This window comes from Loxodonta africana, chromosome 3, assembly GCF_030014295.1.
Source record: "Loxodonta africana isolate mLoxAfr1 chromosome 3, mLoxAfr1.hap2, whole genome shotgun sequence".
NCBI lineage: Eukaryota > Metazoa > Chordata > Mammalia > Proboscidea > Elephantidae > Loxodonta > Loxodonta africana.
In genome coordinates, this window is record NC_087344.1 from 57,109,596 (window position 1) to 57,129,108 (window position 19,513).

General features: G+C 39.2%; 1 protein-coding gene across 2 annotated transcripts in view; it reads left to right on the forward strand.

Annotated features, from left to right (window-relative positions):
- Nucleotides 1-19,513, forward strand: part of CDC42 (cell division cycle 42) — an 80,471-nt gene that overhangs the window by 33,956 nt on the left and 27,002 nt on the right. For both annotated transcript variants that reach the window (XM_064281439.1, XM_064281438.1), the window contains exons 2-5: nt 4,933-5,087; nt 8,050-8,122; nt 17,804-17,913; nt 18,029-18,226. In XM_064281439.1, the coding sequence (XP_064137509.1) occupies nt 4,983-5,087; nt 8,050-8,122; nt 17,804-17,913; nt 18,029-18,226 (486 nt within the window). In that variant the 5' untranslated portion in view covers nt 4,933-4,982. The remainder of the gene's footprint in view (nt 1-4,932; nt 5,088-8,049; nt 8,123-17,803; nt 17,914-18,028; nt 18,227-19,513) is intronic.

Consider the following 19,513-nt stretch of genomic DNA (forward strand, 5'->3'; position numbering starts at 1 on the left):
CCTAGTTACAGTGGTCACATCTAGTTGAAAAGGACTCTGGAAAATTCTTTATTAGAGGCCATATACTTAGCTTTGGGAGCCCTGGCAGAGCAGTGGTTAAGTGCTGGGCTGTTAACTGAAAGGTTGTTGGTTTGAACCCAGCTCTGCAGGAGAAAGACCTGTTGACCTACTTCCGTAAAGATTACAGCCAAGAAAGCACTGTGGGACAGTTCTACTCTGTAACACATTGAGGTTGCCGTGAGTCGAAATCAACTTGATGGCACCCAGCAACAACGTGCTTAGCTAAAAATTGTACTAAAGAAGAGGGAAAGAATTGGCAGACAACTTGCAATTTCTGCCACAGTGATCAAACATTAATTTCTGTCCAGTGTTGATGATTAAATTCTATGCTAAAAAAGATCACCTAATAATACTGGTCAGGAGAAATAGAAGATAGGTAAAAGAACTGAATTTCAAATACATTTATAGGTAACTGCAAAACAGTCTGCAGAGTGATCAGAACTCTACCTGCTTACCTTGTTTTCCTTCACTCTGAATTGAAAAGAAGTTCTCCAGAAGACCTTATTTCTTAGTAGGACATTGCTCTGTTTTTCACAGGTGGACGCATAGGAACCGTGAGAGGACAGCTATTCTTTTTCCTTTTTAAATTTTTATTGGGAAAATATATACAACAAAACATTGGCCAATTTAATAATTTCTGTGTGTATAATTCAGTGACATTGATTACGTTCTTCATGTTTTGCAACCATTAACTATCCTTTTTAAAATTATTCCACCACCATTAACAGAAACCTCCTAAGCAAAAACTCCGCCTTTACCCACCCCTCCCCCTAGTAACCACTTATAATCTTTGATTTCTATATATTTGCTTATTCCATATAAGTGAGGTCATAGAGTATTTGTCCTTTTGCCACTGACCTATTTAATTTTTTTTCCAATGACTTATTTCATTTTGGGGGGGGGGTTTATTTCATTCAGGACCCAAAACCCACTGCCATTGAGTCGATTCCGACTCATAGCGACCCTATAGAATAGAGTAGAATTGCCCCATAGAGTTTCCAAGGAGTGCCTGGCGGATTCGAACTGCTGACCCCTTGGTTAGCAGCTGTAGCACTTAACTGCTACGCCACCAGGGGACAGATATTCTTTTTTTTTATAATTTTTATTGTGCTTTAAGTGAAAGTTTACAAATCAAGTCAGTCTCTCACACAAAAACCCATATACACCTTGCTACACACTCCCAATTACTTTCCCCCTAGTGAGACAGCCCGCTCTCTCCCTCTACTCTCTCTTTTCATGTCCATTTTGCCAGCTTCTAACCCCCTCCACCCTCTCATCTCCCCTCCAGGCAGGAGATGCCAACATAGTCTCAAGTGTTCACCTGATCCAAGAACCTCACTCCTCACCAGCATCCCTCTCCAACCCATTGTCCAGTCCCATCCATGTCTGAAGAGTTGGCTTTGGGAATAGTTCCTGTCCTGGGCCAACGGAAGGTCTGGGGGCCATGACCACCAGGGTCCTTCTAGTCTCAGTCAGACCATTAAGTCTGGTCTTTTTATGAGAATTTGAGGTTTGCATCCCACTGCTGTCCTGCTCCCTCAGGGGTTCTCTGTTGTGTTCCCTGTCAGGACAGTCATTGGCTGTAGCCTGGCACCATCTAGTTCTTCTTGTCTCAGGCTGATGTAGTCTCTGGTTCATGTGGCCCATTCTGTCTCTTGGGCTCGTAATCACCTTGTGTCCTTGGTATTCTTCATTCTCCTTTGACCCAGGTGGGTTGAGACCAATTGATGCATCTTAGATGGCTGCTTGCTAGCGTTTAAGACCCCAAACGCCACTCTTCAAAGTGGGATGCAGGATGTTTTCTTAATAGATTTTATTATGCCAGGGGACAGATATTCTTATTTCCTTCTCTTTCCTGTCCTGGAGTGGCAAGAGAGCATGCTGGCAATTTTATAGACTTGGGCCTTGTCTCAGAGCATAGTACCTGAAAGACAATGTTCTGATTATCATTGAATTTCCCTCAAATCTAGTAAAGGACATTCTTCTAGAATAGTTCCCTAGAATTAATTTAGCTTTAAGTTTAGTATGCTTGGTTTTTTATTTTGACAAATAATTTTGATTTAGTTTAGGGATCAGATTCTTTAAACCTTTATTGCTATTTCAGTGTGAGTGCTTCTCTGGTGTGTAATATAGAAAGGAAAAAGGAGAGATAAAAGAAAGTTAAAGAAATAGAATCGAGATGGTTTTGGTGAGAAATGGGAGAGAGTGTATTTTCTGTAGGTTACTCATCCACGAATAATTGAGTTTCATGTTGTGTATTTTGTTTGTTGTCATTATGTGATTTTCCATCCATTCAAGAACTATGTGCCAGTCTTTGTGCTAAGTGCTAGAATTTCAGTGGTGAGTACCTGCTATGGATTGAATTGTGTTCCTGAAAAATGTGTGTCTACTTTGCTAGGCCATGATTCCCAGTATTGTGTGATTGTCTACCATTTTGTCATCAGTTGTGACTTTCCTATGTGGTGTACATCCCACCTTTATGATGTTAATGAGGCAGGATTAGAGGCCGTTATGTTAATGAGGCAGGACTCAGTCTACAAGATTAAGTTGTATCTTGACTCAATCTCTTTTGAGCTATGAAAGAGAGAAGCAAGCAAAGAGACAGGGGACCTCATGCTACCAAGAAGGAAAATGCCAGGAGTGCAGTGTGTCCTTTGGGCCCGGGATCCCTGCGCTGAGAAGCTGCTAGACCATGAGAAGTTTAATGACAAGGACAATCCCCTGGAGCCAACAGAAAGAGAAAGCCTTCCCCTGAAGCTGGCACCCTGAATTTGAACTTCTAGCCTCCTAGACTGTGAGAGAATAAATTTCTCTTTGTTAAAGCCATCCAGTTGTGGTATTTCTGTTATAGCAGCACTAGATAATGAAGATAGTACTGATTTAGGAATATAGAGATGTTAACAGGCATTTATAAAATAATCAGTTTGGTTAAGTGTTGTGAAGGTGCTGTAGGAACACACAGACATGGCATCCAACCCATTGCTAGGTGGTTCTATGATATTTTTATGTTTAATAAGGTGGTAGCTCTAGCCAACAAGGAATTGTAACCCCTTTAGGTTTATAATTGAAACTGAAATTTATCTTAAAAACTAGGCATACATGGGGTGATTTTTTTTTTTTTTAATGTAGTTAAAAAATACACAACAAAAACATTCGCCAATTCAACAGTTTTTACATGAACAGTTCAGGGGCATTGACTATGTTCATCATGTTGAACAACCTCACCACTACCCTTTTCCAAAGTATTCTACCACAATGAACAGAAACTCAGTGTCCCCTAAGCAATGGCTCCCCCTTCCACCTTTCCATTCCTGGTAACCACTAATAAACTTTGGTCTGTGTATTTGCCTCTTTCATGTAAGTGGGGTCATACAATATTTGTCCTTTTGTGACTGATTTATTTCACTCAGCCTGATGCTTTCAAGGTTCATTCATGTTGTAGCATGTATCAGGACTTCATTTCTCTTTATGACTGAGTCATAGTCCATTGTTTGTATATATCACATTTTATCTGTGTATCTGTTGATGGACATTTTGGTAGTTTCCACCTTTTGGCTGTTTTGAAGTGCTGCAGTGGACATTGTTGTAGAGGTTTCTGTTTGCATTCCTGCTTTGAATTTTTTGAGTATATACCTAGGATTGGGATTGCCGGATCATTTGGTAGCTCTGTGTTTAACTTTTTGAGGAATTACCAAACTTTTCCATTTTGTATTCCCACCAGCAGTGAATGAGCGTTCTAATTTCTCCATATCCTTGGTGTTTCTTTTTTATTCCCCGGAAAACTATACATCATTTCACTGAATCTAAGATGCCATTTATCCCAATTTTGTAGATGTCAAAATGTTGAGCGAAATGGCTGATAATGATTGTTGTTGTTGCTGTGTGCCATCCAGTTGGGTTTTGACTCATACCAACCCCATGTGACAGAGTAGAACTTTTCCATAGAGTTTTCTAGGCAGCAGTCTTTATGGAAGTGGAACATCAGTTCTTTCTCTCTCGAGCTGCTGGGTGGGTTTGAACTGCCAACCTTTTGGGTAGCAGCCAAGCAATTATTGTAAGGCTCCCTTAATAAAGACACATTGTGATTGTAGAGATTGTTTAAATGAGAAAAAAAAGTATCTCAGAAGTGATGAAATAATAATCTTTACTAATCTTTGCATTTGTAATAACATCTTAGAATGGAGGAAGAGAGTAAAAGAAACTGAAGTAATATATCTGTCTATAAGTCAGAATGATTTAGAGCAGTCTTTTCATTATAAAATGTAGATTTTGGCCCTTCATGTCATGAATATTGAATTAGTAACTAGGCAACCTAGTGCTGAGACAGCTGCTGAGATCAGGGAGCAATCCCCCCGATGTTTACCCAGCTCCTCATGCTGCTCGTGTATCACAGGGAGGTAGCGGTGATGCCCTGCTGCTTGTTGGTTATAGCCTGAGCAACTACAACTCTGAGGCTGGGCAGATGGACAGTTCTTTAAAGCAGTGCCCTTTGTATTGCAGTCTGGTACACATACACATACATATGTATGTGTGTGTGTACACACCACTGAAGGAAAGCTTTCACAAAATAATACGTGTGATTCATTCAGATATAGCTTCTTGTCTTATAAAACGAATTATGCTGCTCATTACACCACTTGGACTTTTTTTTTTTTTTTAATACTTAAGTCAAAATAACCAGGGGTCAGAAATTTAGAAAAATTGACTCAGATTTGGTGTTGTGACTTTCAGTAAGTCACTAGTTCTCTTCTTTTAGGTTCCTTTGTCTGTAGTAGTTGTGGTGCTCTGGATCAGTGAGCTTGTTGCAAATTGAGAAAATAATACATGTATAAATATATAGAAGGAAATAAAACAAATATAATCTTTTTATAGGTCAACGTCGAATCTGAAATATTTAAAGTGGATACAAAACTATTTCAGCAATGCAGACAATTAAGTGTGTCGTTGTGGGTGATGGTGCCGTTGGTAAAACATGTCTCCTGATATCCTACACAACAAACAAATTTCCATCTGAATATGTACCGACTGTAAGTATAAAGGCTTCTGTCTGTTCGTAAAATGTATTGTGATTTGCTATCCTTTTGAAAACTTTTCTTCTTTGTGTACTGAAATTTTTCTGTTGTCTGCCTTTGTTTCCTGTTTTTAAAGATCTTGACTTCTCATGGGTAAATTATATACACTTTAAAGTTAAACAGCTGAAAATTCAGTGGAAAGTCAGAAGGGGTGACACAAGGGTTTGCAAGAAGTACTGGGAGGCAAATCTCCAGTAGACAAGATTCTAAAGAGTGGTGGTCTCAGTTTGGAGAAATATGCCCTACATCTTGGAATGAGGTGACTTTTATTTTTCTTTGATATCTTAGCCAATGATTGATCAGTGCTACAAGGTTCCCTAGGATGTTTTTTAGGATTTTGTAACTTCAGAGAAACTAGTGTGTCTCCACTTAGAGGGAAAGGAAAGAATCTTGTGGAGCTATTTCCTTAGAAATAATGGAGTTCCACACTGGTTCTTAAGGGTAGAGAAGACATGTTTTGTATGAGAATACCCATCAGTAGCCTTTTGGGGTCCTTTCCCACAATTACTTTACATCAACTCCTTAGGAGGAGGGTAGAGGGAAAATGGGAATAACAAAGATGATAGAGAGAGAGGGGACACAACTTATTTAGAGTACCACTCACTCGTGAAAGAATGGGTTTGGGATCTAGTGTTTGTCCCAGGTTGGTTGACTGACCCAATGGTATAATTACGTTAAACATAGATGTCTATTCAGTGGTGAGAGGGAAGTTGGGGGTGACCTGTCATGGCAACAACCACCTCTGTTAAGTGAGCTGTTTTTAGGGGTTATGAGGATCCTATGTGTAATTAACATGGGACTGATATTCTTTGGAAGTGAAAAGGAAGGAAATATGTGAGTAATTTAGGTTAATCATCAGAGATACGAGCATTATTAGGAAGATGAATATAGGGTTAAAGCCTTGGTAATTGTGTTCCATCGGAATTAACAGTCTCCATAATGTTCCAAAGGAGCACTGGTGATGCAGTGGTTAAAGTGCTGGGCTGCTAACCAAAAGGTCAGCAGCTCGAACCCACCAGCCGCTCTGTGGGAGAAAGATGTGGCAGTCTGCTCCTGTAAAGATTTACAGCCTTGGAAACTCCTGGGACAGTTCTGCTGTGTCCTAGAGAGGATTGTTTTGAGATGGAATTGACTTGAGGACAATGAGTTTTTTTTTTTTTTTTTAAATAATATTCCAAGACAAGAAAAGAGATTGAGGTTATAGGAGAAAGAAGGTGAAGTTTCTTAGAGGGGGAGAATTCGAAGGTGTAATTAAATACAGAATCACATTTTTGGGTTGGTTCACTGGGGACGGTGTAGGTGGATGAAGTTCTGAGGTTGAAAGGGACTTTTAGATGCCAAGATCTTGTGTAAGAAAAGGACAACTGTAAGAATTTTTGTGTTTAGTCTTCATTAGAGTTATTTACCTATAAACATAGTTTCTCAGTGTTTTATGACTTTGGTCATTAGGTGTTATATTAAAGGTGAACTTGTGTTTGTATGTGAACCTCTGGGAAAAGGGTAGGGATGGGGGGTAGTAATAGAAAAAAAAAATTTAAATAAACTTTTTAAATACATGGACCATGAAGCACCAATAATGTAATCATGGTATCTGTTTAATCTGTTATGAAAATGAATTTGGTATGAAATGCTTTTTGTGTCCATATATAAACTGGGAGTTGCCATTTCTAAAAAACAAATTTAGAGCTAGAAGGGATTGTATCATCTTAACGCCTTCTCTTATAGTTGAGGAAGGGAACTCAGGCTGAAATGAAGGACGAGACTTAATGTCTTCAGTAGTCAAACACTAGATTAAGTGGACTGGAAAATGGAAACCTGCTTTTCTGACTCTTAGTCCAGTCTTGTATGTGAACAGTCAGTAAAGGAGGACTATTTTTGAATTTCTTAAATGCGACTTAAAATAACTTGTACGTTTTGCAAGCTTAAACAAATTCATTACATCTTTTTGTTCTTGTTACCAAGAACCGAATTCATTTAACTTACGACCTTTCTCATGCCCTTGCTTCCGCTCTCCACGTTTAAACCAACTTCCAAACAACCCATAAAACATGAACCAGCACATTTTAGAGGCAGATAACAAGATAAGCAGCGCTGGTCTTAAAATACAGCATCTTTCCCCTAGTTTGAAAGCTTCGTTTGTCAATTGTAAATTAATTCAGAGGAAGCCATGTCTTAGTGTTGGATCTTTACTACGTTCTACAGATACAGTACCGTTACCTCCCTTTTTCACAAGTACTCAGTCCAACCAATATTAGTATAAACTGAGTTTGTTATGGGTTTTATGGCTTATTTATAAATAAAACATTAGTCAAAAAAAGTATCCTAGATCATGTGATACAGTTTTGTATCCAATAACGTGAATTTTCTTCATGAAATTCCCAACAAATAATCAGCCAGCCCTTTCTTGGACACTTTCCTTGAGTACCTTGAGGGACCCTTCATTTCTCTCAAATGGGCTTGTTTGCAGCAAGGTTCTTCTTGACTTGGACCTTGAAAGGAAGAAGATTACCATGACTCTAGGAGATTATAATTTTGATTAACAGGAACTGTTCCATTAAGAAATAATTTTTTTAGAAATCACATTGAACACCGAAGTAAACTACTGTCTCAAAAGTTTAAAACTTGAGCAATTAAACTCAAAAGTTTAAACTCGTATAGCTAGAGGACTCTGCTCCTGTGACACTTTTAGACCTTCTGGGGCTCTTTATCCAAGCTGCTGGGGTAGAGCAGACATCCAAGAACACATCCCCTGTCACTTTTTCCAAGAACCATTTAGCTCTTCCAAGAACTTCATTGGCAAGTTTGATATTATATAAGGAAGAGGGATAAGTCTTAGGAAGGAAACATGGCCTTAGTTTGGGAGTTTTACAGTCCCATCCTCCTGCATACTAATGATGTTATATTTTTGTGTTTTTAGGTTTTTGACAACTATGCAGTCACAGTTATGATTGGTGGAGAGCCATATACTCTCGGACTTTTTGATACTGCAGGTGAAAACTTAATGTCTTTTGTAACAATGTTCTGGGCTATAATTACAACAGTTGCTGGTTATCTGTCTTTTTGGATGTTTTGGGAAACTAGCATATGAGCAAATCACTTGTTTTTGTTAGTAGTTAGCAGGATTGAATGTCATCATAGTTGATGCCTGACCAAGGAGCAGTCCCAGACCTGGACTAGGTAGCTGTCAGCTGGAGTTTAGAGTACCCTGGGTAGATAGTGTGGCAGGAGAAAAAGTAGACTGAGAGCAGAGTACAGCAGACAAACTGTGAATTGGACTAAAAACTGATGTGTGCACCTTGCAAGAGGATTGGGGACTGTCTTAGTCATCTAGTGCTGCTGTAACAGAAACACCACAAGCAGGTGGCTTTAACAAAGAGAAGTTTATTCTCTCACAGTCTAGTAGGCTAGAAGTCCGAATTCAGGGCGTCAGCTCCAGGGAAAGGCTTTCTCTCTGTCGGCTCTGGAGGAAGATCCTTGTCATCAATCTTCCTGGTCTAGGAACTTCTCCGCTAAGGAACTCCAGGTCCAAAAGACCTGCTCTGCTCCTACACTGCTTTCTTGGTGGTATGAGGTCCCCCTTTCTGCTTGCTTCCCTTTCCTTTTATCTCTTGTAAGATAAAAGGTGATGCAGGCCATATTCCAGGGAAATTGCCTTTACATTGGATCGGGGATGTGACCTTAGTAAGGGTGTTACAGTCCCACCCTAATCTTCTTTAGCCACAGGCAGAGACTATGATTTATTGTAACATACAGGAAAATACAGCCACACAGTATAGGGAATCATGACCTAACCAAGTTGACACACATTTTTGGGGGACACAATTCAGTCCATGACAGGGACTATATTAGTGATTGAGGGGAGACTAAGGGAATCAGTATGTGTGAAACATGCCTACTGATTATCTCCTTTCACAACACCCTCACCCTCCTTCTTTCTTTTTAAAGCACAGAATTTCCTAAATATGCCCAAGGCTGTAAGCACATAACCATATCCAATATTTGTTATCATCACCCTCTGAAATTTGAAGGCTTATTTAGTATATCTTCTGTATAATATATGTCTAGATAGCTTGTCGTTTTATATTATTACATCTGAAGATGTTTTGAGAGTGAACTAGTATCTAGCTAACAGTATTGAATTTGTGGTCAACTTTCTAAATTATAAGAACATGTTACTTTCTTCCTTAAACGTACCTAATTCCTCAGTGTTATTTCCTTCTTATTTTAAGAGTGGCCACTGATCTTAATTTCTCCCTTCTTTCTCTGTAGTCTCTGTAATCAGCTCAGTTAGCCAAAGGAAAATTTCAGAAAGGTATTGTTGTAATATGTAGGAATTTTAAACTCCATGCTTTTTGTGAGCTATCTTCTTGTTCTGTGCCATCTAGCAACCCTATATGACAAGGCAGAACTGCCCTGTAGGGTTTCCTGGGCTGTAATCTTTACAGAGGCAGATCATCACATCCTTCATTTTGCGGAGCCGCTGGCACGCTTCAACCGCCGACCTTTCCCGCTTAACACGGCACCACCAGGGCTCCTTTATTAGAAAACTCTTCATCTTTTCTAAGTTGAAGTGTTCACTATTAGTACTCTTTGCATTTTACCTTCTCGATCAAATCCAAACAGTTCCTCAAAGTGGGCAGTATAATATGTTCCATGAACAGCAGTGTGTCAGTTATACTGCCCACTTTGAGGAACTGTTTGGATTTGATCGAGAAGGTAAAATGCAAAGAGTACTAATAGTGAACACTTCAACTTAGAAAAGATGAAGAGTTTTCTAATAAAGGAGCCCTGGTGGTGCCGTGTTAAGCGGGAAAGGTCGGCGGTTGAAGCGTGCCAGCGGCTCCGCAAAATGAAGGATGTGATGATCTGCCTCTGTAAAGATTACAGCCCAGGAAACCCTACAGGGCAGTTCTGCCTTGTCATATAGGGTTGCTAGATGGCACAGAACAACAGCAGTTTTGTAAATGTTTCTTAGGCCTTTAGAACTAAAAGTTACATGAGTAATGTTATATTAGGGCTTTAACCACTGCGCGACCGGGTCTCCTTTACTAATGATAAGATGTACAAAAGAAAAAAAACAAGCAAGAGACAGACAGTTTTAAGTGCATTTGGTCATAACTCGACTATGTCATAAGTTGGGGATTACCTGTACTTATATGTCATCATTATTAGTTACATAGTAGTCCATTTTGTGGCACATCACATCACAATTTATTTAACTTCTTTGTTGAATATTGGGAACTTGCAGTTTCCTTTTATATTATGACCTATTTCAGTGCAAATACTTTAATATTTTGACACACATTTTTAAGTCACTTTTTATCTTGACTTAATTTCAAGCTTACAGAAAAGTTGCTAGTACAAAAAACTGTTTACCCAGATTCACCCATTTTTAACATTTTTCCACATTCTGTATATTCTGAACTAGTAGATTAAATGCATCATATCCTTTTGCTCCTTAATGCTTTAGTGCATATTTCTTAAGAATAAAGATGTTCTCTTACCTGATATACTATAGTTATCAAATTCAGAAAATTTGACATTTTGTATAAAAATTTAAACTTTAATCTATAGCCCGTGTTCTAATTTTGTCAATTGTCCCCAGTAGTGTCCCTTATAACATTTTTTTTTTCCCTCTGGTACAGATTCTAACCCAGGATCACACATTGCATTTAGTTTTAATGTGTCATTAGTCTCCTTTAACATGGAACTACTCCTCAACTTTTGATGACATTGGTATTTTGAAGAAAACAGTTTCTCTGTTGTTGTTAGGTGTCGAGTTGATTCCGACTCATAACGATCCTGTGTACAACAGAACTGTCTTTCCGTCCACACAGTCGTTACTGTTTGAGCCTGTTGTTGCAGCCACTGTGTCAGCCCGTCTTATTGAGAGTCTTCCTCTTTTTCGCTGACCCTCTACTTTGCTAAGCATGATGTCCTCCAAAGACAGGTCTCTCCTGCTAACATGTCCAGAGTACCTAAGATGAAGCCTTGCCATCCTCCCTTCCAAGGGCCATTCTGGCTATACTTCTTCCAAGACAGATTTGTTTGTTCTTCTGGCATTCCATGGTATATTCGGTATCCTTCACCAATACCATCATTTGATTCAAAGGCATCAGTTCTTCTTTCTTCTTACTTATTCATTGCCCAGTTTTTGCGTGCATATGAGGCGATTGAAAACACCATGGCTTGGGTCAGGCACGCCTTAATCCTCAAAGTGACATCTTTGCTTTTTAACACTTTAAAGAGGACTTTTGCAATATATTTTCCCAGTGCAATATGTCATTTGGTTTCTTGACTGCTGCTTTCCTGGGTGTTGATTGTGGATCCAAATAAAATGAAATCTTGGACAGCTTCAGTCTTTTCTCTGTTTATCGTAAGTGTTGCTTATTGGTTCAGTTGTGAGGATTTTTGTATCTTGATGTTGAGTCCATTTCTTTCTGTTGAAGTCCATTTCCTCATGAATAGATTCAGTTTATATGTTTTTGGTGGGAATACCACATTGGTGATGCTGTATCCATCTCAGGAAATCACCTTTTGTTAATAGTAATTTTGAACATTGAGTTAAGCTGTTGTCCAGTGTTTCTACTGTATGATTATACTTTTTCCTTTGAAAATTAGTACTGAATTTGTGGGGAGATACTTTGTTGTTCCGACTCATAGCAGCACTGTGTACAAGAGAATGAAACATGTTGCTTATTGGTCCAGTTATGAGGGTTTTTGTTTTCTTTATGTTGAGGTGTAATCCACACTGAAGACTGTGGTCTTTGATCTTCATTATCAAGTGCTTCAAGTCCACTTCACTTTCAGCAAGCAAGGTTATCATGCAGATGACACAGGTTGTTAATGAGTCTTCTTCCAATCCTGATGCTTTTTCTTCTTCATATAATCCAGCTTCTTGGATTCTTTGCTAAGCATACTGGTAAATAAGTATGGTGAAAGGATATAATCCTGACGCACACTTTCCTGACTTTAAACCATGCAGTATCTTCTTGTTCTATTTGAACAATTGCTTCTTGATCTATGTACAGGTTTCTCATGAGCACAATTAAGTGTTCTGGGTAGATACTTACAAGACCATGTAAATATTCTGTTCTTTATTAAACAGCCCCTTCTCTAGGTTTAATATCCATTGATGATTCTTGCCTTGAATCAGTTTTTCCTATGATGGTTGTAAAATGAGATCTGGATGATAGCTGTGTTCATTCATTGCTACTGGGGTCTGGAGAGGGATAAGACAGCTAAATCAGATTAATTGCACCACTGTGACTTGTTCTGAATATTACTCATTCACTAAGGAAGAGAATAACATTAGTAAATTTAACCTGGATAAATAGTTTTTATTGATATCACCAATTTAATCCAACTCCTCCTGGATAATAAGTTTTTATTGATACCACCAATTCAGACCCACGTTTCAGGATTCTTCCCTCCCTGCCATTCCATATTTTTATCTCTTTTCTACGGTTAGAAGGTTGGTTCCCAAAACAATATATTTGCTCAGTCCTACAGCACAAATAAAATAGTTTCACAATTGCTATACTATACCACTATGAAACCCTGGTAGCGTGGTGGTTAAGAGCTACAGCTGCTAATCAAAAGGTCGGCAGTTCTAATCCACCAGGCGCTCCTTGGAACCCCTATGGAGCAGTTCTACTCTGTCCTGTAGGGTTGATACGAGTCAGAATCGACTTGACAGCAACGGGTGCCACTATGAAAAACAAACCTACTAATAAAAGCTCAAGATTTGTTTGCAGCTCTTCTTTTATCTTTAGCCTGATAATAATATATAGTTCTGTGTTCAAAAGTGAATTGAATTTGTTCTTTTTTTACCCCCATGTAATGTGGTTATGTTATTCATTTGGAATACAGTTGAGTTCATTTGTTTCTCTTTGCATTCAGTTTTAGGGTTGTTTTTCCTGACCCTTATTGATTTGTTTATGTTCGGATTCAGTTTTATTTAGGGTTGTTTTTCCCCATCCCTAGATATAAAAAATGTATCCTTAATTGTTGTCTTAGGTTGACTTTTCAGAAGATAGCTTCTTTTTGATTATTAATCATTGTAATCAGTCATAGCCCAAGCCCAAGCCTGCTACTGTTGAGTCGATTCCAACTCATAGCAACCCCATAGGACAGAGTATCACTCAGTAATTTCAGGTGTTACCATGGTGATAGAAAAGAGAAAGCTTCTACTTTGAAGCTAGATGGAGCAGTTAGCTTGGTTGCTGGCAAGTTGCTCTACTGGAGCGTAATTTCCTTGAAATGCAAAATGCTTAGAGTATTTCCTCTTAGTGGCGTTGTGAAGTAATGAGTTTTAAATATAAACTATTGCAATCGAGTTGATTCCAACTCATAGTGACCCCGTAGGACAGAGTAGATAGTACTGCCCCACAGGGTTTCCAAGGAGCGGCTGGTGGATTCTCACTGCCAACCTTTTGGTTAGCAGCCAGGCTTTTAACCAGTGTACCACCAGGGCTCCTTTAAAAGCATACATGTGTACAAACTCAGGAGCTGCATACTTAGGATTCATATACTTTAAAAAAAAAAAAAAAAGAATTTTTTTTTTTTTTTAATTTACTGTGTATTATAAAAAAAGAAACAACACAGTGACTGAGATTTGGTGCCACCTTTGGTATGTGATGCTTCAAATCTCCAGTTGGTGTTAGAGCCCAAACAGTTTGGATTGAAAGAATTGTTCATGAGGGTGGCTGATTTTTTTCTTTAAACCCATTCTTTAATTTTTAATCCCTGAGGAGTGAAAGTTACACATTTAAACAAACACCTTTGAATTCCTTTTGATGCCAACTGTAGTGCATTGTAACACTAAGTGTTCAGTCAGTGTTGGAGGTGCTGATGGTGATTTAATTTTTTGTTGCCGTCTTCATTTTGCCATCTCTTTTAGCCTTTATTTAATTTTTATATTGTCCTGAGGATACCTTTGTTGTTTAATTATGGTATATTACTTATTTACGAGGTAATAATAGTAACACCTTATGTTAACTGTGTTTTGATAGCTCCCCATACATTGTAACAGTTTCCCTCAACATTGGCCAAAAGAAATAATCACAAAATATTTAGCTGTTCTTTTAATACATAGGATTTCTGTAGCTCAGTTTAGAAATTGGGATGATAAATCCTTTCCCTCTGTCTCCTTCATCCCCAAAATTTTGGAAATTTATCTGGGTATTTTTAAAAACCTTTTATCTGGAAATAATTTCAAGCTTATAAAACAGTTACGAGACTATTACAAGGAATCCCCATATATCCTTTAACAAGATTTGCCAGTTAAGATTTTGCCCCATTTGCTTTATTATTCTCTTTCTATGTACATGTACATGTACATTATTTTCTTTCCTGCAGTATTTGAGAGTAAGTTGCATATACCATGACCCTCTAGCCTTGAATAAGTATATATTTCCTAAGGACAGGGCCATTTTCTTACATAACCACTACTAGTGTCAGGAAATTTAACATTGACTTTATATATATATGTATATTTTTTAATTGTGCTTTAGATGAAAGGGAAACCCTGGTGGTGTAGTGGTTAAGTGCTATGGCTGCTAACCAAAGGGTTGGCAGTTCGAATCCGCCAGGCGCTCCTTGGAAACTCTGTGGGGTAGTTCTGCTCTCTCCTATAGGGTCGCTATGAGTTGGAATCGACTTGATGGCACTGTGTTTGATTTTTGGTTTAGATGAAAGGTTTACAGAGCAAATTAGTTTCTCATTAAACAGTTAATACACATTATTTTGTGACATTGGTTGCCAAACTGCAACGTGTCAATACTCTCCACTTGTCAACCGTGGGTTCCCCATTTCCATTTGTCCAGCTGTCCTGTCCCCTCCTGCCTTCTTGCTCTTGAGCTGGTGTGCCCATTTAGTCTTATATACGTGGTTGAGCTATGTGTATTATTGTTTGTTTTATGGACCTGTCTAGTCTTTGGCTGAAGGGTGAACCTTAGGAGTGACTTCAATGCTGAGTTAAAAGGGTATCATGGGGCCATATTCTTGGGGTTTGTCTAGTCTCTGTCAGACCAGTAAGCCTGGTCTTTTTCTGAGTTTGAATTTTGTTCTGCATTTTTCTCCAGCTCCGTCTGGGACTCTGTTGTGATCCCTGTCAGAGCAGTCGGTGGTGGTTGTCGGGTACCATCTAGTTGTGCTGGATTCAGTCTGGTGGAGGCTGTGGTAGTGTTGGTCCATTAGTCATTGAGACTAATCTTTCCCTTGTGTCTTTGGTTTTCTTCATTTTTTCCTGCCCCTGACAGGGTGAGACCATTGGAGTATCTTAGATGGCCACTTAACAAGCTTTTAAAACCCCAGACGCTACTCACTGAAGTAGGATGTAGAACATTTTCTTTATAAACTATGGTATGCCAGTTGAGTGAGATGTCCCCTGAGATTGACATAATACTTCTATCTACTTTAGTATCCATATTCTAGTTTTGTCAGCTGACCCAATAGTCTTATTTTTGCCTCCTCAGTACAGTTTTATGTATTGCATTTAGTTGTCAAATCTCTTTGGTCTCCTTTAATCTGGATCAGTTCTTCAGCCTTTCATGACATGATTTTGTAGAATACAGGGCCCACCCCCTCTATACAATTTTCCTCATATTGGATTTGGTCGGGGTTTCCTTATGATCAGATTCAGGTGCCTTTTTTTTTTTTAATTAATTTTTATTAAGCTTCAAGTGAACATTTACCATTCCAATCAGTCTGTCACATGTAAGTTTACATACATCTTACTCCCTTCTCCCACTTGCTCTCCCCCTATTGAGTCAGCCCTTTCAGTCTCTCGTTTTGTGCCAATTTTGCCGTCTTCCCTCTTTCTCTATCTTCCCATCCCCCCTCCAGTTAAGAGTGGCCAACACACTCTCCAGTGTCCACCTGATTTAATTAGCGCACTCTTCATCAGCATCTCTCTCCCCGCCGCTGACCAGTCCTTTTCATGCCTGATGAGTTGTCTTCGGGGATGGTTCCTGTCCTGTGCCATCAGAGGGTCTGGGGAGCATTGTCTCCGGGATTCCTCTAGTCGCAGTCATACCATTAAGTATGGTCTTTTTATGAGAATTTGGGGTCTGTATCCCATTGGTCTCCTGCTCCCTCAGGAGTTGTCTGTTGTGCTCCCTGACAGGGCAGACATCGATTGTGGCCGGGCACCAACTAGTTCTTCTGGTCTCAGGATAATGTAGGTCTTTGGTTCATGTGGCCCTTTCTGTCTCTTGGGTTTTTAGTTGTCGTGTGACCTTGGTGTTCTTCCTTTGCCTTTGCTCCAGGTGGGTTGAGACCAATTGATGTATCTTAGATGGCCGCTTGTTGGCATTTAGGACCCCAGACGCCACATTTTGAAGTGGGATGCAGAATGTTTTCATAATAGAATTGTTTTGCCCATTGACTTAGAAGTCCCCTCAAACCATGTTCCTCTGACCCCAGCCCCTGCTCCGCTGACCTTTGAAGCTTTCATTTTATCCCGGAAACCTCTTTGCTTTTAGTCCAGTCCAGTTAGACTGACCTTCCTTGTATTGAGTGTTGTCTTTCCCTTCACCCAAAGCAGTTCTTATCTACTGATTGATCAATAAAAAACCCTCTCCCTCCCTCCCTCCCTCCCCCCTTTGTAACCACAAAAGTATGTGTTCTTCTCCGTTTTTTCTGTTTCTCAAGATCTTATAATAGAGGTCTTATACAATATCTGTCCTTTTGCCTCTGACTCATTTCGCTCAGTCAGGTGACATTTTTTGTTGTTGTTGGAATACTATGTTAGTGATGTGTCTTTCTCAGGATGTAAATCTTGCCACTCATTGGCGATGGTGATTTTGATCACTCAGCCAAGGTGTTGCCCAGTTTCTTTACAGTGTTGTTACATTTGTCCCCTTACAGCTTACAAACAATCTGTAGGGAGACACTTTTAAGACCAAACAAATACTCTGTCATCAAAATTTTCCCCGCATAGATTTAGCCTCCATTGGATCTTGCCATATTAGTTTTTCTAGGCATTCTTAGTTTCAGGTATCTATTTTGTATGCACACAACTGAAAAATTGAACCTGCTTTGATAGTCGTGTTGTAATGGATTTTGTCAGCTGAGTTTCCCTGAGATTTTGTTTCCTTGGATGTTTTCACTGTTTGTTTAACTAGATCTGACCAGGATTGGTTTTTAACCTTTTCTTTAGCAACAGTTTATTGTTTTACATTATTTTCGGGCTACAAGTGGATACAAAGATTGAAAACTACAAATTGGTAATACAGTAAAATCCGTGAAAGCTGGAACCTGTGTAAGGCAGAAACCTGTCAGAGAAGGAAAACACAAATATTTTCCACTAATAGAGAGTGATAGGACAGTGGTGAGACTACCCCCTGTCAGAGGTGGAAAACTTGAGGGATCTGGAAAAACAAAGTCCTGGTGAGCTCTGGCTCTTAACAGGTTTCACTGTAAAGGCAAATGATTAAAAAAAATTCATCACTGTTCTAAGCGCTTGACATGTTAAATTGATTTAGCTGAGTGAGAATATTGCCCAGATTTTATATTATGAAGCCATACCTTTTATCAGATACGTCTGTTGTTTCTGTTCTGATAGTGATCAGTGTGCTGTTAAGCTCCATGCTTAGTTGACTTAGCACGTTAATGCTATGAGGACACACAGATTCAGTCCCTGACTTCTTTCTGTTTTTTCCCCCTAGGGCAAGAGGATTATGACAGATTACGACCGCTGAGTTATCCACAAACAGATGTATTTCTAGTCTGTTTTTCAGTGGTCTCTCCATCCTCATTTGAAAATGTGAAAGAAAAGGTGAGTTGGTCAAGCATTCTTTTCCCTGAGAAAGGTTGTCCCAGAACTTCTGTTGACCTGCTGTAAATTGCTTTTGAGGATTATAGAGTAAAATTTTTAAATACCTTTTCTTTAGTGGGTACCTGAGATAACTCACCACTGTCCAAAGACGCCTTTCTTGCTTGTTGGGACCCAAATTGATCTCAGAGATGACCCCTCTACTATTGAGAAACTTGCCAAGAACAAACAGAAGCCTATCACCCCGGAGACTGCTGAAAAGCTGGCCCGTGACCTGAAGGCTGTCAAATATGTGGAGTGTTCTGCACTCACACAGGTGAGAGCTGTTTAACCATCATCTATTTGTTACCATTGAGTAGATTCTTAGAGCACTAGGATGTAAGGGTTATGTCTAGCAGTTGTCAGCAGTGCTCAGAAAAGCTGCCCAGGAAGAATCTGACCAGCTTCATAATGTATATTATTTTGCTTGAGGTCTCTCTAAAGAAATTATTAGTCTCTAAGTAAAGCTCTGGAAACCCTGGTGGCGTAGTGTTTAGGTGCTATGGCTGCTGATCAAAGGGTCGGCAGTTCGAATCCACCAGGCACTCCTTGGAAACTCTACGGGGCAGTTCTACCCTGTCCTATAGGGTCGCCATGAGTCGGAATCGACTTGACGGCACTGGGTTTTTTAAGTAAAGCTCTTATGTTCATAAGCTCCTGTGTTGTACTGAATGATTTGCAGTGCTTAGGGATTGCATTAAAAAAAAAAGAAATTATGGGAAAAGTCCAGATCAGTGTAAATTTAACACAAGAGGTTGTGATTTTTTTTTTTAGACTTAAATTTTCTTCTAGATATATCTAATATTTTCTTACCAGTTCTGACGATTGATGTTACTGTTTCTGGAGTAATTCAGCTGGGAGAGGGAATTATTCATAATTACTGAGATTTCCATGTAAGAAAGCTGCCTTGACTGTTCTGCCAGTTATCAAGCACGCTTTGCAGAGTGTCTCTATTTCTATTTGTTTTTGGAGGTGTTCTCCTTTTGTGGCCCTGTCCTTCCTTCTGTCCAATTCTGGGTGACTTAATTAGAACACCTTTCTTAGTTTGATGGGAAGCAGCAAATTGTGAAAACAGGGGGACAGTGTTAGAATATTTAGAGTGAGAGCTGTAACTGACTTGTATAATCCTCACCTTCATGGTATTACGGATTCCCTCCTTTGAGTACTGTTCTTGGGGACAAGGGAAAGAATTATGGAAGCAATTAGCATAGAACCTTTGTATTTTACTGGTGCTTTGAAGCTTGACTAATGAGCAAACATGCTTAATTAAAATAGGGCAGGGATGAAGGGTAGAGGTTTCTAATACACATATTAAATCCACCTGTATTTATCAGGGAAACCCTGGTGGTGTAGTGGTTAAGAGCCATGGCTGCTAACCAGAAGGTCGGCAGTTCAGATCTACCAGGCACTCTTTGGAAACTCTATGGGGCAGCTCTGCTCTGTCCTCTTGGGTCACTATGATTTGGAATCAAGTAGACAGCAGTGGGTTTGGTTTGGTTTTTTAATATTTATCATGCTTATTTTTTCAGGTAATTGTTCTTTTTAAACTTTTTTTTGTTTTTTT